The 19,902-nt window shown below is 34.0% G+C and overlaps 3 protein-coding genes across 7 annotated transcripts in view; 1 reads left to right on the top strand and 2 right to left on the bottom strand.

Moving 5' to 3' along the window:
* The window catches only part of sm (heterogeneous nuclear ribonucleoprotein L), a 469,971-nt gene that overhangs the window by 290,038 nt on the left and 160,031 nt on the right, over positions 1 to 19,902 (top strand). The window lies entirely within an intron of this gene.
* LOC142984159 (putative oxidoreductase SSP0419) lies at positions 9,406 to 10,940 on the bottom strand. Its single transcript, XM_076131574.1, has one exon. The coding sequence runs from the start codon at positions 10,254 to 10,256 to the stop codon at positions 9,486 to 9,488; it is 771 nt and encodes a 256-aa protein (XP_075987689.1). The 5' UTR covers positions 10,257 to 10,940; the 3' UTR covers positions 9,406 to 9,485.
* Positions 15,345 to 16,279, bottom strand: LOC142984160 (3-oxoacyl-[acyl-carrier-protein] reductase FabG-like). Its single transcript, XM_076131575.1, has one exon. The coding sequence runs from the start codon at positions 16,230 to 16,232 to the stop codon at positions 15,474 to 15,476; it is 759 nt and encodes a 252-aa protein (XP_075987690.1). The 5' UTR covers positions 16,233 to 16,279; the 3' UTR covers positions 15,345 to 15,473.

Genomic DNA, 19,902 nt, shown 5'->3' with positions numbered 1-19,902 from the left:
TGCATCGGACGCAACAGGTGAAAGGATGCTAACATACCAAGACTTTAGATATTTATAGCGAGATATTATGTTACTTTATCTATATACTAGCTGACTCGCTCTGCTTTGCTTGCGTCACAAAAGAGAGAATAGGTCATAATCAAAATCAAGCGTATAGCCTTCCTTAATAAATAGGCTATCCAACAATAAAATATTTTTTTCAATTTGCACCAGTACTTCCTGGGATAAGCACAAGGGATAAACAAACAAACAAACAAACTCTACAATTTTATAATATTACTATAGATATTAGTTTAAAACCTTATTAAACGATTTTGCTCTAGGTATATAACGACATATTACTTATCTCTCTCTTACCGTATTATTTATTGGTATCTAAAAGGTTTGTTGTAGATCAAAATAGGTAACATGAGTTACGGGCCAGCTCTTCTCATTGGCCTTACCTTCCGAACTTGCTGTTTCTGTAACTTTGAATATTTAAGAGTCTATAATAAACCTGAAGAGTGTAAATGATTTGCATTTGACGTAGGTAACATGTTTTCTAATTGATGTAATTCTTTATGATATTTTGTTCCTATCTACCCGTGGCATTAAAATTTGCATTGCAGATTAATTAAAACAAACAAAGGAAATTACCCAATACTGGAGCAGTAATTGGCTATTCATTAAAGTTATTCTATGTTAAATGCATGCAAGACTTTTACAAAACACCTATTCTATATTTAGACACATACAAAATTACTTTTTATTAGTTCGAATTAGCGAACCACAATGCAATTCCGACCAAAATAACGTTACCGCACACTAGCAAATCATTGTGACATTATTTAGAACATTGGCTAACCGATATGACGATAATTAAATATGCTAATGCCGAACTATTGTGGTCCCGTCTATTTAGAATTCCATAGCTCTGAAATTGTTTTAGATATAGCAGTTAATTCATGATAATGGAATATATTATGGAATTATTTACGTGAATGCGTTTATCACCTATATTTTGAACTGATTATTATTTTAATACTCCTGAATTATGTCTCCTTTTCTCCTGATAGTTTAATAGGCACATAATATAACGCATGCTTTATCCGAAAGTGTAGTGTAGAGGTGTATAAGATATACCCACGTTTCGCCACTTAAAATTTTAGTCCCATGCAATAGGGGACAAGTCTTTTGACATATATTATATTATTAAGAAATACACACATACATAAAATCACGCCTTTTTTCCATAAGGGTAGATAGAGACCAGAAAACGCCACTTGGTATATCGTACTGAGAAATACTTTAAAACAAATTAGAAAAGATTTAAATTCAAAGACAAATAGCACTATGCTCGACCCGAAAATCGAACCCGAGACCCCGTGGTCAGAAATCGAATACACTAGCCACTACAGAGGCGGATATTTTTTAATAAAATATCGTGATATAAAGTTGTATCCTAAGTCACAAGTCATGAGCCATCTAAATACCTACTTAGTGAAAGGTTATCCAGTATAATAACCAGTCTGCATTCTCCCACCCACCGTTGAAAATAAAACAAAAATACAAAGCGGCGACGAAATAAAAAGCGACGCGACTCTCAGCTCCATTAAACTTTTTACTAAAGGTCCTGTTTTACCTTCCGTGCAAAATATTTAATATGACGTTGAATTTTCAAAAGATTAACGTTTTTGAGTGTTTTGTTGTGTAGTTATAGTATTGTGTAGTTATTTTGTTTGATTATTCAGGCATTTATAGATGAATTTTGTATCAAATTAATTGAAGGATTCTATTCTGGTATATTTTTCTTATAAAATAAATTTAACCTATTTATGTCCCACTGGCACGGGTCTACAATATATCTTAAATTGAAAAAAAAAAACAGAATTACGTAACGATTTGTTCTTTAACTGACTTTTACATTGTTATCTACTTAAACCATAACTATAGACATTTTTATATCTTGGTAAGTCTTCTAAGTTATATTAGGACCCTTGTATTCAAAAACATTTAATCATATGATTGAACTCGATATACGTTTTGATACCCGTTTCCAGCAAATTGCTTTGAGGATTCCGTTAGGTAATTCTTATTAGCAGGTGAGATTTTACAGATAAAGTATGGTTGTATAGGTGTATAGGTGACTCGCGCAACTTCGCTTGCGTCACATAAGAGAGAATGGGTCATAATTTTCCCCGTTTTTGTAACATTTTTTACTGGTACTCCTATTAGTCGTAATTAGTCGTAGCGTGATGATAGCCTTTAGCCTTCCTCAATAAATGGGCTATCTAACACTGAAAGAATTTTTCGAATCGGACCTGTAGTTCCTGAGGTCAGCGCGTTCAAACAAACAAACAAACAAACTCTTCAGCTTTATAATATCAGTATAGATTACTATTTATAAACTTGTGACTACATTCTTTAGTAAAACAAGAATAGTATTTACTTTCTATACAATTTCTAATTAACAAACGTATCAACAGCGCTAAGTGTAAATAATTCAACGCCTCATATATTGTCGTTGGCAATGATTTGTGCGGTGCATTTACTGGCCGCCAGTGTACTCGTGTTACCTTTTGTTCTACGCCTCGACGATTTTAAGATATTTATAACTAGATCGTAAAGTTTGATTCATACTGTCGTGATTATCAACTGTTAACTATCATGATTTTTGAGTTCATTAAATATTGCATTATTTTTTGCGGGTTCAAAATAAAAGGAGATTTTCGCGAGTCGTCTTACTTTTTTCTGGGTATAGTGATTATAATTAATCTTCCTTTATTTGATAGCTAGTGTGATGCAATTAATAAATACATCCGATATAAACTAGTTATTGGTGTTATCCCCAAAAATGGTTAACTTGGTATAATTTTATTATACGATCAGGTTCACTTTTTGCATTGAAGTCGGTTTTTGGTTAAAGAATCACTGTTTTAAAAGTTACAATTGTTTAAAAAATATTGCGTTAATTGATTGGTGAAAGATTATTGGAATAAGCATCCCTTGACACTAGCATTATATTAAAGATGGAAGCCGCTTAGTTTTATATGAGATGAGTGTCTTCGTGCTTTAGAGAACACGTCATAAGTTGGTCTTTGTGATTGCTTTTTTACATTGCATCATAAACGGTACAGCAACTTAGAAGCGCTTCCAGCGTGACAGACAATTTTCTGTTTTTACCATTTATAATGCCAATTATAAGCTCGAATCATCAAAATAAAGAATCAAGAATCTGTTTGTATAACATTTGTCTATCAACAATGACTAAGCTGGTCATTGCATGGCGATATTGAGCAACTTTATACGTCATGCCGGACGCACATTGATAGAAAAAATGTGTGATTGTAAGCCTCTATACGTTTAAATTCTCTTGTCATCGTGAACAGTTATTTATAAGATGTGTTTATCATCTAATAATACGTAAGACTTTAGATTATGCCATCTAATTACATCTTACTGTGGTGTAAATATACTAAGGAAATAAGGATTTTCTATACACATGATAGCGGCGGCTGTAGTGTAAGATGTATTGTAAATAAAAATACTACTACTACTAATCGTATGGTTAGTGGTCAACCTGGTGTCAAAGTTGTTCAAGCCGCCCAAAAGGTCTTTAACATGGCTTAACGACTGTTATCTTAATTTACAACAACCGGAACTGTCGTTTAACGTGCCCTCCGAAGCACGGAGACGCTCAGTTAAATACCACTATGCGGTCACCCATCTATAGAATGACCGCGTCAACGGTTGCTTAACCCACAGATTATCGACCGTTTATCGACCAGTTGTTTATATCAACTGGCTATTTGGCAATTTAAAATATTATACGAATGATGTCACATCAGCATCTTGAAAGACATTCGACAGTGTGAACGATCTAGACTGACATTTATAACGATTATTTCAAAGTGTCGATTAATCTGTTAATTAGTGCGTGTATGATTACAATGAGGAAGCTCGCTACAACTGATTTGTTGAGCCATTATAAACGTATAGCCGTTATAACAATGATTGTACTTTCAAACATTGAGATTTATTTTTCACTGAAGTGTATAGTAAAACTAATAGTGGGCGCATTAGGTTTTGATTGTGATTGAGCTGGTAATTTGGTAAGTAGTTTTATATTGTTGGAAAAGCAATATAGTATGTGTATTTCGAATTTTTTTTAAAGACAACTCCCGCACTAATACTTGCTCTTGTGCCGCGGGGACTTTTACAAACATACAAACAACGGACACAGTACAACCAGACCCGAAAAAAAATCGTTGTGGGTCGCACAAATAATATAATTGTCCCGTGTGGGAATAGAACCCACGACCTCCCGACGCAATGGTAGCGGCGTGGTGACCTAAACCACTGCTGTTGCCTCAGGTTTAAATCTTCAACCATTTGCAAGAGAGACGGGAGTGCAGTGACTGCTATAACTTAGTAATATTTTAGTTATTATATACCTCTTAAATTATTTCGCCTACAAGCGATAGTAAACAATATGTTTGTATAAATCAGAGTTTATTGTTGGGTGATCAGTTGGCAAGTGGTAGACAATGGCGCTAGTTTTATTTAGTGGCGATATTTCGACGTTGCCAACCTAAGTGGAGCAGAATGTTAGTCTGCAGGATGTGAGAGGGACAAAGAACAAGCGACAGCGGCAGCGATTAGCGTATTTAGTATTAAAATTTTGTCTGTGCTGTGTTAAGTTGAACGTAATTTAAAGAATTGTAGAAGTATGCATGTGGGATCGTGTTTTATTTGTGTTTGATACTATTTAGTACCATTGTATTTGAGATGATGTTTCAACTCAGTCAACTTTTGGTATTTATTTACTATTGTGAAAAGGTTAAATGGGAGCCAAAAGAAGACACAAGTCGTTGTGGATTGTACATAACATATTTTATAAGAATCCAACGGCCGGCCCTGATTTTGTACTGGTTAAAGAGTAAACAACGAGAACTTTTCTTGAGAATCGCTCTATCTATTGGTGAAAACCGCATGATAATTCGTTCAATTGATGTTAAGTTTATCGCCCACAGACAGAAAGACGTGGTGAAAGATATGTCTCTTTTTCACTTACTTACTTACTTTTAGCGAAATATTGTTTCGCTTTCGCTCATGAATTACTCCACTATACACAAGAACGGTTAGTTTATTTAATCACATTGTGTTTACAGCCGTAGTGCTTTGATTGTATTGTCTCACACGCGCGAGATGAACCGAAGAGCTTATGTGCCAAATTGTATGATACTACGTTACTTTTAGTGTGGCAGACTTTTTTTTTAAAGACTTTTCCTTTGTAATAATTACTCTTGTTTCGCGTGACTTTTACAAACATGCAAACAACGGACACAAAGTACAACCAGACCCGAAACAATTATTATTAGTGGATCGCACAAATATTTGTTCCGTGAGGGAATGGAACCCACGGCGCGTAGCGGCGTTATTTTGATTTGTGCAATAAAGATCTTTGAAATTCTTTAGGTAATAGTCGTAACCGGAGGTCCTGTATGACTAGATGTATGGATGTAAAGCAGGCAAAGTTTGTAAGAATCGTACCAAGTGGCGTTTTCTGGTCTCTGCCGACCCGTATGAGAAAAATGCGTAATTTTATGTTTGTGTGTATGTTTGTATGTGTGTGAGAATCCCAGCAAGTGGCGTTCTTTGATCTCGGTTTACCCCTATGGTGAAAATGCGTGCTTTTATTTGTCCTGTATTTTGTATGTGTGTATGTATGTAAGTTTGAGAGTATCGTAACAAAGTTGCGTTTTTTGGTTTCTGCCTAACCTTTGGGAATAAAATGTAATTTAATGTGCATGTACATAGTATATGTTACTTATTAGGGATTGAATTTAACATACTTCCTCGACCTTTAACCTTGTCTAACACAGACTTACACTACTTATAAATCACGTCAAGAACTACAATAATATCAAAAAATAGATGACAATCACAAACAATGACTCACGCAACGTTCTCGAGCATGACAATACTTTCTAAATATAAACCTAACGATCCCAACCTCAGCGGTTATTCAATTACACGGAGTTTTTCACGATCGTTTACGTTTCTCGTGATAAATTGCTGTTTTATGAAAATTATTTGAGTAGTTCCCGGCCTCGCGGGTTCGGTCGCCAGGGAGTTGGGTGTAAAAGTGTTTAAGTTGGGGATTTTAGTTACTGAAACGAGTAGGGGATGATTTTCTGAAAAAAACTGTAAAAATATTGCAGTATAATGTTTACTTATTTATATGATTACTTAATATATTCATTTGTAGACTACCGTTGTGGCGCGCTCGATAGTGTGTTCAACTGCTGATCTTAAAGTCTCGTGTTCAAATCCCGGGATGGGCAAATAACTTTTGATCTTTTCTTATTTGTATTAAAATATATGGCAATGGTAGCCTGAAGTTTGGTAACGTGTCCTTGAAATGGCAATAGGCTCACTCTCAATTACGTTGGACTAAACTATGCTTATAATGAAACGTGTGAAAGACTTTCGTGACACTTTTTTTACTCTGAGTATGTACTTAGAGTAAAGATAGTTTTAGAATGTGTAGTTTAAAACAGTATTTCTCTTTATAATATCTTTACAAACGGACGGACAAATTTTCTTACATTTTTATATAAAAGATTATTATTAAAATAACGTGTTATCTCTTTGTTACAGGTAAGACGTTGGAAGTTGCAAGTTGTGCTGTTTCTATTAGCATAGTGAGTTGGCAGTAGGTTCACTTTTATTGTACTCGTTCATGACTAGAAGTTATGCTGAGGCGATATATTTTTTACTAGAATTTAATGTGTTTTAGGAATTCTAGTATTACGAAAGACTATTTTTGTGAAGGTTTTTCTAGATTTAAAGAGAGGTTAGACCTATGGGGCAAGCAGTATCCAAACCTGTTAACTGTTTTCGGTAATTTGAATATGTTCTTTTTCACATTTCGTCGACGATTTTCTGGCTTAAAACTTTAAGCATTGGGGCAAAGGCCTTAAGATAGTTACCATTAGCAGTATTAGCTTTATGATTAATTATAAGAAAAAACATTAGCTTAAATATTATTTAGTATAAGTATAATATAAGTTATTGTTTATAGGAGACCATCGTGGTGAAATTTAACTTAGCTGTATTGTACTTTAAATTTTACTCACAATTCTTAACAATATCAGTTTTAAATCATCCAAAAACGGTCCCATAGCAACATATTATCTACTACTAAATAAATATATATCATACTAAATATATATAATCTACTAAAATAATCTAACAAAATTGTATACGTGTTTAAATCGTACCTAAACCTCTGCATCTAACCGCACAGTGGTGACGTCAAGCGTTAGATCATAAATCATAAGATTTCATCCTTGCGAACGCGACAATAAATCGCGACAAACAGTAAAATCGTCGTAAATGCGACGTTTTGTCGCGCACGTGTCGAGGAATATTCGTGAGCGTTTTAGTGTTAAAGATATATATTTTTAGGTTTTTGTTCATTTATTACATAGTCCCCCAACCCGCACTTGGCCAGCGTGGTGGACTCAAGGCCTAACCCCTCCCTCATTACGGGAGGAGACCCTTGACCAGCAGTGGGACATTAATGGTTTAAATTTATTTTTATTACATGGTTAGTGGTCAATCTAGTGTCAAATTTGTTCAAGCCCGAAGACCTTTGACATGGTTTAACGACTGTTATGTTAGAATTACAGCAAGAGGGTCTGACTCTTTACGTGCCCTCCGAAGCACAGATACGCTCAGCTCAATCACTGAGCGGCCACCTATCTAAACAATGTCCGCGCTAAGGTTGCTTGAATAATATTAAAATCGTAAAAAAAAGTAATAGCTGCGATTTTTAGTGTTGCCCTTATAAAAGTTACATGCCACTGAAGCTTTATAGTTTAGCAAAAAAATTTATGTAAAAAAGTATCTAAATTGGATTTTTAAGGTTAATATGTAATGAGTGCGTGTAATGATTATACGTGTGTTTACAAACATGAAACACCACCCAGACTGTAATTAAATAATTTTGTTATGTCTGTCAATGTTACAAGAATCCCATTGTGTTACGTTTAAACTATACAATAGCGAAGATCTCAAAACATACCCATTGGTTCCGTCCGATAAACAAACGACTTCCACAAAAGGTCGTGGGTTCACATCCTGTTCTAGAACTATTGCGGTAACATATTCATGGTTGTAAACTAGTTAAATGGGGTCTAATTTTATTAAAATATTTGTTGTAAATATTCAAAATAGGTACCCCTTTTGGTTAAATGTATTAATTTGGTGATTTTAAGATCCAACTTAAGTTTACCGTACTAATATTTCTTTTAGAAAATAATTTGTAACTATGCATATATTTTATATTAAATACATACTTGTATTAGTATAACTAGAACTAAACCGTCAGCCAAAATATATACCCGAATAACAGTCAATTTATTGGTAAAAAAAACTGAAAAAAATACCAACCTGCCATAGTTCACGTTAATCCCCATTTTTCTTTCAATATTAGACGTTTATAAGCTCTAATCACCAATATACCTCGAGCTCCCTACAATCAGACGAAGGTCAAAGACCTCTCACAATTTATTAGAAACAAATCTATACTAATATTATAAAGCTGAAGAGTTTGTTTGTTTGTTTGAACGCGCTAATCTCAGGAACTACGGATCCGATTTGAAAAATTATTCCATTATTAGATAGCCCATTTATCGAGAAAGACCATAGGCTATATATCACCGAGCTACGACCAAAACGAGCTGAGTACTAGTAAAAAATGTTATAAAAACGGGAAAATTTTTGACTGATTCTCTCTTATGTGACGCAAGCGAAGTTGCGCGGGTCAGCTAGTTAATAAATAAACTAATTCAGTCCAACTATCGACCTTGTTCACTAAAACTGTCACTTTTACAAGCGATTATAGCCTTTATTGCTTACAAAATAAAGATCAGTAGTGTCAATAAATTCCATTTGTGTATAATAAAATTGAAAGATATATGCTATTTGGTTTATCGAATGTAAATAAAAAGATGTTTAGATTAAATTCTATAATAATGTTTTAAATAATATCTAACTAAGCTTTGCAACATTTTAAATGGCAGAAGATATCTCTAAATTGCACATTTACATGATAAACTGGTAGGTATACTACAAATTATAAAAAATATAGTTTCTATAGAACAATCTTTAGGAAATGTTGACTTTATAATTATTTTTGTTATTTATAATTTCTCTGACATTTAATTTAATATTATCAGAAATTTTATTTGTACGCTATTAATATGGTATGGATATGTAGAGCGTATTTCTACCATCTAACACCATTGTAATTACCATATTCAGATAAAAAAATAATTTGATTTGAAATTATTCCTATCGATACTTCTCGATTTCTCATTACGAGAAAATCTAAGTAGCTGTAGGAAAGTAATGTTGTTAAAAAACAATTATATAAAAAAAATCACACAACCATTTATTACCAAAATCTTATTCTAAAAACAATACTAATATCTAATTCACGCCATACAAGACGCTCCATCGACAAGTAACTCGGAACCGTTCATACTAGGAAACACATCACTTGCAGCCAAGCATATCAACGTAGCCACCTCCTCTGGCTCTAAGACTTCACCATTCGGCATATCCTGGGCCAGTACATCATAAGTCACCTCCTTAATATCTTCAGTAATATTCACGTTCTGTAAAATATTCGTTTTCGTATGTCCAGGACAAATAGAATTGATTCTCACTCCTTCAGTTATGAGCTCAGGTGCTGCAAATTTCGTAAATACTTCTACAGCAGACTTCGAAATTATGTATGGGAGTATCCCAGGCTTGTACCTTCTTGTCATTGAAGACCCTATGTTAACTATGTTTCCTTTCGTCGTAATAAGATAAGGTAGCGCTAGCTGAGACAGCTGATAAGGCACTCTGAAGTTTATGTTCATTAGGTCGTCGAAAATGTCCATGGATTCGTCGAATAAGGAAGACACGGCCACTTTACCCGCACAGTTCACTAGTATGTCTATTCTTCCATACATTTCCACTGTTTTGTTTATCAGTCGTTGGCAGCTACCAGGGTGGGTCAGATCCAACTGAAGCCATAACGGCACTAAGCTACTTTTACTCACACATTTGTTCGCGGTTTCTAACAGTCTTGCTTCGTTTCTTCCGACCAGGGTTAGTTTGGCTCCGTAGCTAGCAAATGCCACGGCTGTAGCTGCTCCAATGCCGGAACTTGCTCCTGTTATGATAGCCACTTTGCCGTGGAAGTCGATTTTGTCCATCTTTGTTGAGTTTCTCGAAAGATCCTCTCCAGGTTATTGTATAGCAGCCAGCTTAGCGACGAAGCTGAATGGTGAACCTTCTTTAAAGTATGTCCGAATATTTTGGGTTGACCGTTATGTCTTCCAAGTTCTTCTGTATTTTATTTTTATTATTATAGATTGTAGTTAGCCTGATCTTCTTCTGCTTTGGCGTTTCTTCTGATGCTGAATTTCCAGTTGTTGAGGCTGTGATTTCTGTCTTCAATGTTACTTCTCTTTTGAATAATAAGTAGACCTTCAAATGCACTCTTCAATCTTGTTTTTCAAGCTCAAAATTGTAATAATTATTCCGTTTATATATCACTCCAATCAAAATAATTTTCAACGGCACTTTAATCGGTCCACTCCGTCCATTTCGCTCAATGATCGTACGATTACTGATAACCATCCGGGTGTTATCAATTATCAGTTGATATCTTTCTGTGTATTTTTTTGTTTACTTGCCCTTATCAGTGTGTAACCTTGGCTTTATATTTGGTGTATTGATAAGGGTTGCAGTATTTCTTATCGTTTGTTGCAATTAGTTGATGTTGTTGTTATTGCGTGATTTTTATCGTGTGGAGCGATTACTGTGCGTGGTACTGGCTTGGGTTTAATGATGTCATTATATATTTTTAATTAATGATCTGTGTAAATTGTTTTTTTTTTAGTTCAATTAGCTTGTACTATCCCACTATGGGGCAAAGGGCTCTTTCATTTCTTTTTCTACTGTCCCTATAAATTGTCAACTAAATAAAAAAATATTTTAATTCTCATTGTTTAAAATTTGTAAATAACGTAATAGCCTATTTACTGTTAAATAATATAGACATATTGTTATCTGCGGTTGATGATCACAGACCCCACTGAATAGCAATTGTTTTATTAACCTGTGATCCCGAGTTTGATATCCGGGTCATCACAAATATATAAGAAATATTAAAAATACAATTATAAGTAACGATATTAATAATTGCTTATGAAATATCGATGTGTTTACAAACAATCCTCTCAATTCCACCCGAATGTTTTCTATTTTGACCTCACAAGCATAAAAAAGGCCTACATACTGAAAATGAGGGCACGGACTACAATTTTGCTGAATGCCTAAGATTTTCGTAACCTGAAACCACGCGACCGCGTTCGAAACAATGGTTTTTCATCAGAGCCCCAACTGTGACTAGATACTCACTCATATGGATACTTTTCCACCCTTTTTTGTAAAGAAATAATACTGGGAATTTCCAAAAATAGGTGGGTTTTGGATATTGATGAAGGAAGTCAAATAAAAATACAAGATCAATTGCTTTATTTAATAACAGAAACTTAATAACATTTGTCATTTTTACAAACGATCTTATAATTATATGTTACTCTAATGTAAGTACCGTTTCAATATTGAGCACTTGCTCAAGTGTTGTAACATGTATTAAAGAGATAAAAATACATACAGTGCTAATCTACGTACTCATGAGTATAATATTGTCTTGGGTACAGAAAAAAAGTTCTATTCCCGGGTCGGGGAAGTACAATTTTCAAATTTTTATTTCAACATTTCTCTACAGTAGCCCGGAGTTTATTAATATGTCGTTAAAATGGCAATAGGATCCCTCCCTATTACAAGGGACTTACCACAAACAACACTGTGGCAAAACGTGGGTGTATTTCATATTTCGCACTAATCATACATGTAGTAACTCAAAATATATTAGACAACACTATTAAGTACCATACCTTTTTTTTATTTATTAGTAGGTACTAAAATAATCTCTTCTATTTCATTTTTAAAACACAAAGAGCATTTAGTTTTTTTGTACCCATTTTATTATAAACAAGTTATTTGTCGGTTATGATAAAAGTTTTTTTTGAGTTGCAGCACTATTGTATTATTAGTGCGATTTATCTACACCTTCGGCTATAGCAGGCGTGATGTTATATATGTATTCACATAGTGATACAACTGACCGTAGACTCAGTTGCTCCACAGTTTATTGTTGCATCCACTGTCACGTTTTCAATTTCAACTCTTAGCAAATATTGTTTCCAAACTCCAAATATAAACAGGCTAGCGTTGTTTGTATTGAATGTTTGTTACATCCCATGTGACCAGGCAATGATTAATTTTGTGTTTTAGCTATACCTTTTAGCAATCTTTATCTGTTGAAAAATGAGGCGTGATTCTATTTTTAGTAGCATTTAGAATATTTATATCGCTACAATATAGAGTATAAAACAAAAAAAGTAAAAAACAGCGCAAAAATTAAACATCCCTCAAACTGGACCCTCATATAGATTAATTCAATAATAATATCATCAAGCATGAGAGTTAAATAGTTCTTAGAAATATGCGAAATTCCTAATGTGAATTTCTTGATACACATTTAGCCAAGCTGTTAGATTCTAGATCTGACCTCTACACCGTACCTTTGCCCAGTAATATGACAGTCATGGGATTATTTATTTTTCAAATCTTTATCACCAACACACAAATAAGTTTTACTTCCTTAGTACATAGATAAAAAAATATTAATAAGTACCACACATTTTCCTCTAAAACCGAACAACAAATTACTACTATATTAATAACTATATACAAGTACATAATAAAAAAAATAACCCATAACATTGTTACGTAATTGCTACTGATGACGTCACAAGTTGAACTAATTTTCCTTGTACACGCCACTAATGGTGTATAATTGTAGTTATTTTTGTATTGTTGTATCCGTTTCATTGTTAAACCAGTTTCAATTTACATTCAAGTGTCCCACCCATCAATTTTGTGACGGAATTATTGATCTGTAATAGGAATATTGTGTGTTACAGTGTAGTTTATTTAGATGTTTTGTTTTTTATATATAAAAAATAATGATATAAGAAAGAAATATATAAATATAAAATATAAATAGATATAAATAGCAACGAAGTGGACCCCGCCAAACGGGAGACGGGGGCGAGGGTGACCTCGCAAAAGATGGAGAGACGAGCTCGACTCCTACAACCCGAAATGGATACAGACCGCCGGAGATGGCTTGCAGTGGAAAGCTATGGGGGAGGCCTTTGCCCAGCAGTGGGACGATACAGGCTCATAGTAATGATATATTTTTTTTATTATTACTACTTTAGCCTTGCTGCTAAGCCAGCGTAGGATATTATGAATGTAATGTAGATGACCGATCTGCTAGGGACAATGTGTGAAAATTGCTTTCAAAATAACATTTGGGTGTTTGATAGATATTTAAAAGTGGTAAAACCTAAGGTTTAAATGTATCTTGTGGTGGAACCAAAGTGATTGATTAGTAGTTAAAATCATACTCTTGTGGTTAGTTTGACATTGAAATTAAGCGTAAACAATTTTTGTTTGTTTATTTATTCGTACTTTTTGTTGTTTGTGTTTATAATTATGTTTTTGTGCTTCTATAAAGTTTACAAGTCGTGATAAATGATTAATAGTCGCTTATTTTATGGATTATAATTTTTTTGAGGTTATTTTTTACAAAAAATAATAAATAGCCCTGGCTTCAGCGTTTAATAAATACATTAATCCTGCATTTCCGAAAATGGGAATCGATTTTTATATATAGGATACGAAGTCCACTACCCGTATCAGCATGGTGGAAACAAAACCTAACCCTTTCTCATCCTGAGAGACAACCTTGCAGTGTGACAGTTATGGGCTACATAATTTTTTTTTTTCAAATTAACATTTTGCTATGGTATGTATGGCATAACACAGCTAGATGAAATGTAATTGTAAACAACTTATTATAATATCTGTGTTTTAAAAATAAATAATTTGAATTGATTTGACTTTAAGCTACTAGCAAATATACCTATACATAGTTTGATAGCTTGTCATCTCATTAATACATTGATCAACTTATATCTTGAAGTACTGTATAAGAAATGCGATCGCCATATAAGGAACCTGAACTGAATACATTAGTAGGTCAGAATGAATGCCCTTAAGGTCATTGAACTCATATAACAAGTTTCATTGCAACATTGTATCATGAAACATGTTTGCATTTTATTTAAGACCTTGAGACTTTTTCCTCAAACAGTAAACTTATAGTTTGACATTTATAAGTTGAATATTAAAATATTTTGTTCTATATATCGGTTAGTATTCACCATTTCAAAAAGCAATTTTTTGAATGTTTTAATGTTGATACTCATGTGAGTGATGTTCCGTAGCTGGGCATAGATATACACTAAGTATCTTTAAGTCAATATGCAAAAGAAAATCTGTATTTTCCTATTTTTGAGCACATTGTGTGCACGAAATAGTGTATGATTAGAACAAAAGCTTATAAAGGGAGCAAGTGCAGAAAGATTACAAAAGAAAGTCCTGAAATGGACGGTCTTTAAATCCTTAGCGACTACTTGTACTTAGTTTACTATTAATGGCTTAATCCAACACTCGCAAAAATTCAAAAATAATCGATGACAAAATGTTTTCTCAACTACCTTGTGTGTTGGTATTTTAGCGCCTACATTCGAAACGGCTCGACCGGTTCATTCAAGTGAGGTATTTTAACGATCGCACGCATATTTAATGGGAAACAACGAATTATATTTCAATTTGATGTTTAAACAGCGGATGTACTTATTGTTATTGAAAAACCTATTTTTGGTTTACATATGAGTTGGTTTTGACCTTGGTTATTTATATAATTTTTGTACATATTTCAAAAATATGTTCAAACATAAGAGCAATGGAGGTGTGTTTAGCAATTACGTGCAATAATTATTTTATTTTCTATTTTGAGTTGAAAAAGCACTTTTATCCCCAATTCCACTTACACCCCCTAGATTGTAAACATTCCCTTGTCATATTTACAGGTCGTTTTAGTAATGGTTTTAGTGACAACAATACTAAGAGGTTAATTTGTAATCAAAACAACATGACAGTTCAATGACCTGCTGTTGATATGATGATACTTATAGGTTAGTTTTGGAAGATTAATATAATGGTACTATGTAACAATTGGTCTCTTTAGAAGACATAAAAGAAGTCAGGCTTAGTACAAAAGACAGACCTATTAAAAAAATAACAAAAACTCACAATCCCATTCACAAAACCTTATAATATTTTATTGATAAAACTAGACTTACATTCGAATGGAGCGATCAACCATCACTTAGAAATCATTCCACAGTATTATCAAATACTTTAAAATACTTTTTATCACAACATCAATAAGACGACGCGGCTCCGTCTACAGTTAAACTAGCACCGTTTAAGTTCGGTAATTCATCACTAGCAGCAAAAACAATCATCTTAGCTATCTCTTCAGGCTCAATAATCTGATGATTCGGCACCTCTTGAGCTATTGTATCATAAGCCAGATCCATATGCTCATCATCCACGTTCAAATTCGCCAAAAACTTCGTCCTTGTTATTCCTGGACGTACAGCATTCATTCTCACTCCCTCACTCGCAAGTTCCAGAGCTCCAGCTTTAGTGAACCGTTCTAAAGCATCACGAATCATCGCGAACGGCAAAAACCCTGGTCGGACTCTCATTTGCGCTCCGAAGACGTTGACAACGTTTCCTTTAGCCTTCTTCAAGTACGGCAGACAAGATTGTGTCATCTTGTAAGGTACACGAAGATTTAATTGTACTAGTTCATCAAACACTTCCATCGTTGTATCGAATAGAGATGTGACAGTCGCTTTTCCAGCGCAGTTCACGAGAATATCGATCCTTTTGTACGTCTGAACGGTTTTTCTGACGACTTCTTCGCAGTTTGCGTCGCTGGTTAGATCCAGAAGGAGGCATAGCGGCTTCTGTTTGCTTGCTTCTTCACATTGTTTTGCTACTTGCAGTAATCTCTCCTCGTTTCTCCCGACTATTGCGAGCGACGCACCTCGGAGCGATAACAGTCTGGCCGTGGCTGCTCCAATGCCGGAACTGGCTCCGGTCACGATAGCGGTTTTCCCGGTAAAATCCATGTGTGTGCGGCCGCCTGGTGTGCCGTACGACACACAACTGTCGACTTAAGTAATCGCGCTCTGTGTATTTGTCGAACAGGTTTTGCCTCGATATACTTTGTGGTTCTCAATGTTTTGTGTTTTTTTCATTTCGAATTTTTTGTCAAAAATATTTTTGCTTAATGAGTCACTTGTTGTTTAATGATTAATTTTGTATTTTGGTCGTAATGAGACAAGTGATAGAAAATAATTTATGATTGTAATAGAGTAAAAAGATATTTAGCCATCAAATTACTGAAGATATTCTGATTCGCCAAGTATTCTTACTTATTACGTCAATTAACTTAATCTACTTTTGACATGCCATATTAATATTATATTAAATAGTTTATTTTGAATATTATTTGTGGTGTCATTAACTAAGCTTTACTCAAATTAGACTCGACATTCATTCTACTGTCACATTTTTTTTAGTAAGTGGACTTTTCAATTAAAATACTAAGTAGTTTTTTGCTTCAACAAAATCTCAACCTGTTCATAAGTCAAACAAAAAAATCATTAACATTTTCACAACATACCAGACAAGTTAACAGCAAAAAACAGTAACAGGAAAAAAGCGAGATAAATATTGAATAAAACTTTGAGATCCAGAGGTCCATTAGATAATAACTACGTCCTTCACCTTAACCTGACTAAATAATATCATGTCTCAACACTTATCAACGGATTTTCGTCATCACTCCGATTCGGAGTTTGGACTTGAAAATATTATTGAAGTTGAGGTACTAATAGATGAGATTTTTATGTACCATGTTAACTTTGACTTGGACGTTTAAAAGCGCTCAAATTCTTGTGTTTAATTTATGTGAATTGGCGTGATAGTTACAGTGTCAGTAGCTAGATAATCGCTGCATTTGTGTTTATAGAATTAGTTTCTTGCTAGCTCTTCTCATATAAGGCTCTACCCCCTTTCCGAGCTAGTGGTAGATTCAGTAATTGTAACGACTATCATAAGTGTCAATATTTGACCTAAATGAATAAATGATTTGATTAATTTGATTAGTTAAGGGGTTATTGCCTAATAAATCAACTTTGTGATTCCGAAATGCATTCGTAATGGGCTCATGAGAACCAATGCATGTCACGATTCCATTTTCTTTTCATTTCAAAAAGACGATCATCGACATCGAGGCACACATTTGTAGGTTTTTGTATGGGGCAGTTAAATACTGATGATGATTTAGGAAAACTTCAGGCAGACAGTTAACACAACAAAACAAAAATTGTTCTTTTAATGAAGGGAGCTTAACGTGACCAAATCAGTGAGCACGATTCGTGTATCTAATGTGTATCTCCCTCAATACCTCGAAAGCCTGAGAACGAGGACTTTGGACCCCTGTGAGAACGACAATTTGGACTTTGTACAATCAATTTTGAGATTTTCATGGGTTTTTTGACTCCACAAAGCTAATTCCATACAGTTTTTTGTTAATAAATCTATTTTTTGTTTTGATTACTGATTCGATTAGTCAGAATGGACTTTGGAGTCGGTGGTCCACTAGCCCCTGACCGCGGTTTCTCTCGACTTTTTCATAAGTACTTTACAAACATACAAATATATAGTACAAAGTACATATAATCAGACATATAAGTATTATTTAAAGACAACATAGTTATATTAGTTATGTATTTTGTCTAGTCATTGAAACGCTCAGGGCAATCACAGTGGTTTGGTGACCATGACCTACGTCCTTCTGTGCGCTGTTGTGTACTTTCCAAGGTTCGATTACCGCGAGTTGTAAGATTTATCTGTAGGAAATTTCGAAGAATTAAAATCGGTTGTGGTTATCGTGAAGGCTTTAAAGTGGTATGCGGCATTTTTTGATCATAAGATTTCTTATCTTTAATCATATATATTTTAGTAAAGATTGGAACTATAGTGGCACAAAATAGGGATGACTGGTGTATATGTGAGGTTTCTGCTCTGCGTTGGGTAGAGGACAGCTGTTGACGATCCTGAAATAAATAAAAATGTAATTAAATTTAGGCCTGAAAAATTATTGTTATTATATTTTTCAGTTTTATTAGTTTCATGCGACTTCCGTCAAAATATCGAGGCACCTACAAACTATTAGATATACGAGCTCAAAAATCTTTTCTCTTTATCTGAGAATGATTAGTTCTTTACCAGTAACATAATAAGTAATTATAAACTTAACCTATTACCGTCTCACTACTGGACAAGGGTCAGCTAGGGAATCAGTTACGGATTAGACTTTGAGTCCATCGCTGACCAAGGGTCTTCCCTCTGAATAAAAAAGGGCTCAGGCTGCCTGCAAAGACTTGAAGACTGAATTATAAAATAATAGTTTCAAATAATACATTTTACGAACAAACATAGACTCAGATCTATTTTAAAAATTTCTATGTAGATATAAACTTTGGAATTTAATAACTTTCAAAACGTGATATTTGTGTGTAAATGCGTATTGACGCAAAACTATCATGTTTTCCTTATATATAACCTGTCGTTCTTTAAGTTTAATGTTTATGGTGATTGAGGAAAAAGTGGTTTGACGTCAGTATTTGTAACATTATGGCTGTTCTATTTAGGGACGGCAGGTGTTATAATAGTTATACCAGTTTTTATATTTGTGTACAAAAATAAATGTATCAGATAATAATATAGAAGCTGTAATCGATTCTTGGTACTGAATCTTGTTTTAATATCATTATGATACTTACAGCTGTATGGATGTGAGTGAAGCAAAATGAGTTTGTAAGGATCGTACCAAGTGGTGTTCTCTGGTCTTTTATGTATTGGATGTACTTACTACTGTATTACTTTTCCAATTGACTTTATTATATTTAACGCAGCTTTAGTAAGCGCAAGCGATGTACAAAAGTCTGTAAGGATAATAGCAGTCCTTTAGAGTTAATGTGTCATGAAATTTTCAGTTATTTAATAATTATCACATATTTCGGGACATAATGTACTTATTGACCGAATGCACAAAGGAGCGTGTTAAATTATTTTATGCTTCCAAAATCTCTTTTCTATGGTAAACGAGAAAAAGAAGCTTAACTTAACAAGAAGAAAACAGTAATTAGTTTACAAAATCAGTCAAGATTTTTCATTATAACGGATGCTAAGTTCAGGTTGTGGAAAGCTAGTAAAAAATAAATCATAAAAATGCATTCAAATTGATCGCTTGCAAGTTTATCTAACAATTGCAATATCCGCCACATAAATCAGTTGGACGTAATACACCGACGGTTGAACCGAACACAATTTATTGCTCGACAGATTCCTGTATGTTTGTATGTATGTATGTATTAGGCACTGTATTCCCGATACTGACTAATTTTCGTTTCAAATTGAATTTGGTTTCTGGATTGAATTGTTATTTCGTGCTTGATTTTTTACCTAGATAGATTTTATTTTAGCCCGTGTATGTCCTTCTGCTGGGCAAGTCTCCTCCCCAATTAAGAATCAATTATCACTTGCTCTAACGGTGAAGAAAACATCATGAGGAAACCTTTCAAGCCTAAAAGTTCTTTCAAATGTAAGAGTTGAAAAAATGAAAAAGAATTACTTAAATATTCCGTAGCAGGGGCTAGTTTTGTTAAAGTCCCTAGTAAAAGAACTATGATACCGAAAAGCACCTCTTTACAAAATTTCGCCACCATC

The sequence above is a fragment of the Anticarsia gemmatalis genome, chromosome 26, assembly GCF_050436995.1.
Source record: "Anticarsia gemmatalis isolate Benzon Research Colony breed Stoneville strain chromosome 26, ilAntGemm2 primary, whole genome shotgun sequence".
Lineage (NCBI taxonomy): Eukaryota > Metazoa > Arthropoda > Insecta > Lepidoptera > Erebidae > Anticarsia > Anticarsia gemmatalis.
The sequence above is the reverse complement of the archived record's forward strand: the minus strand, read 5'-3'. Positions and strand labels throughout refer to the sequence as shown.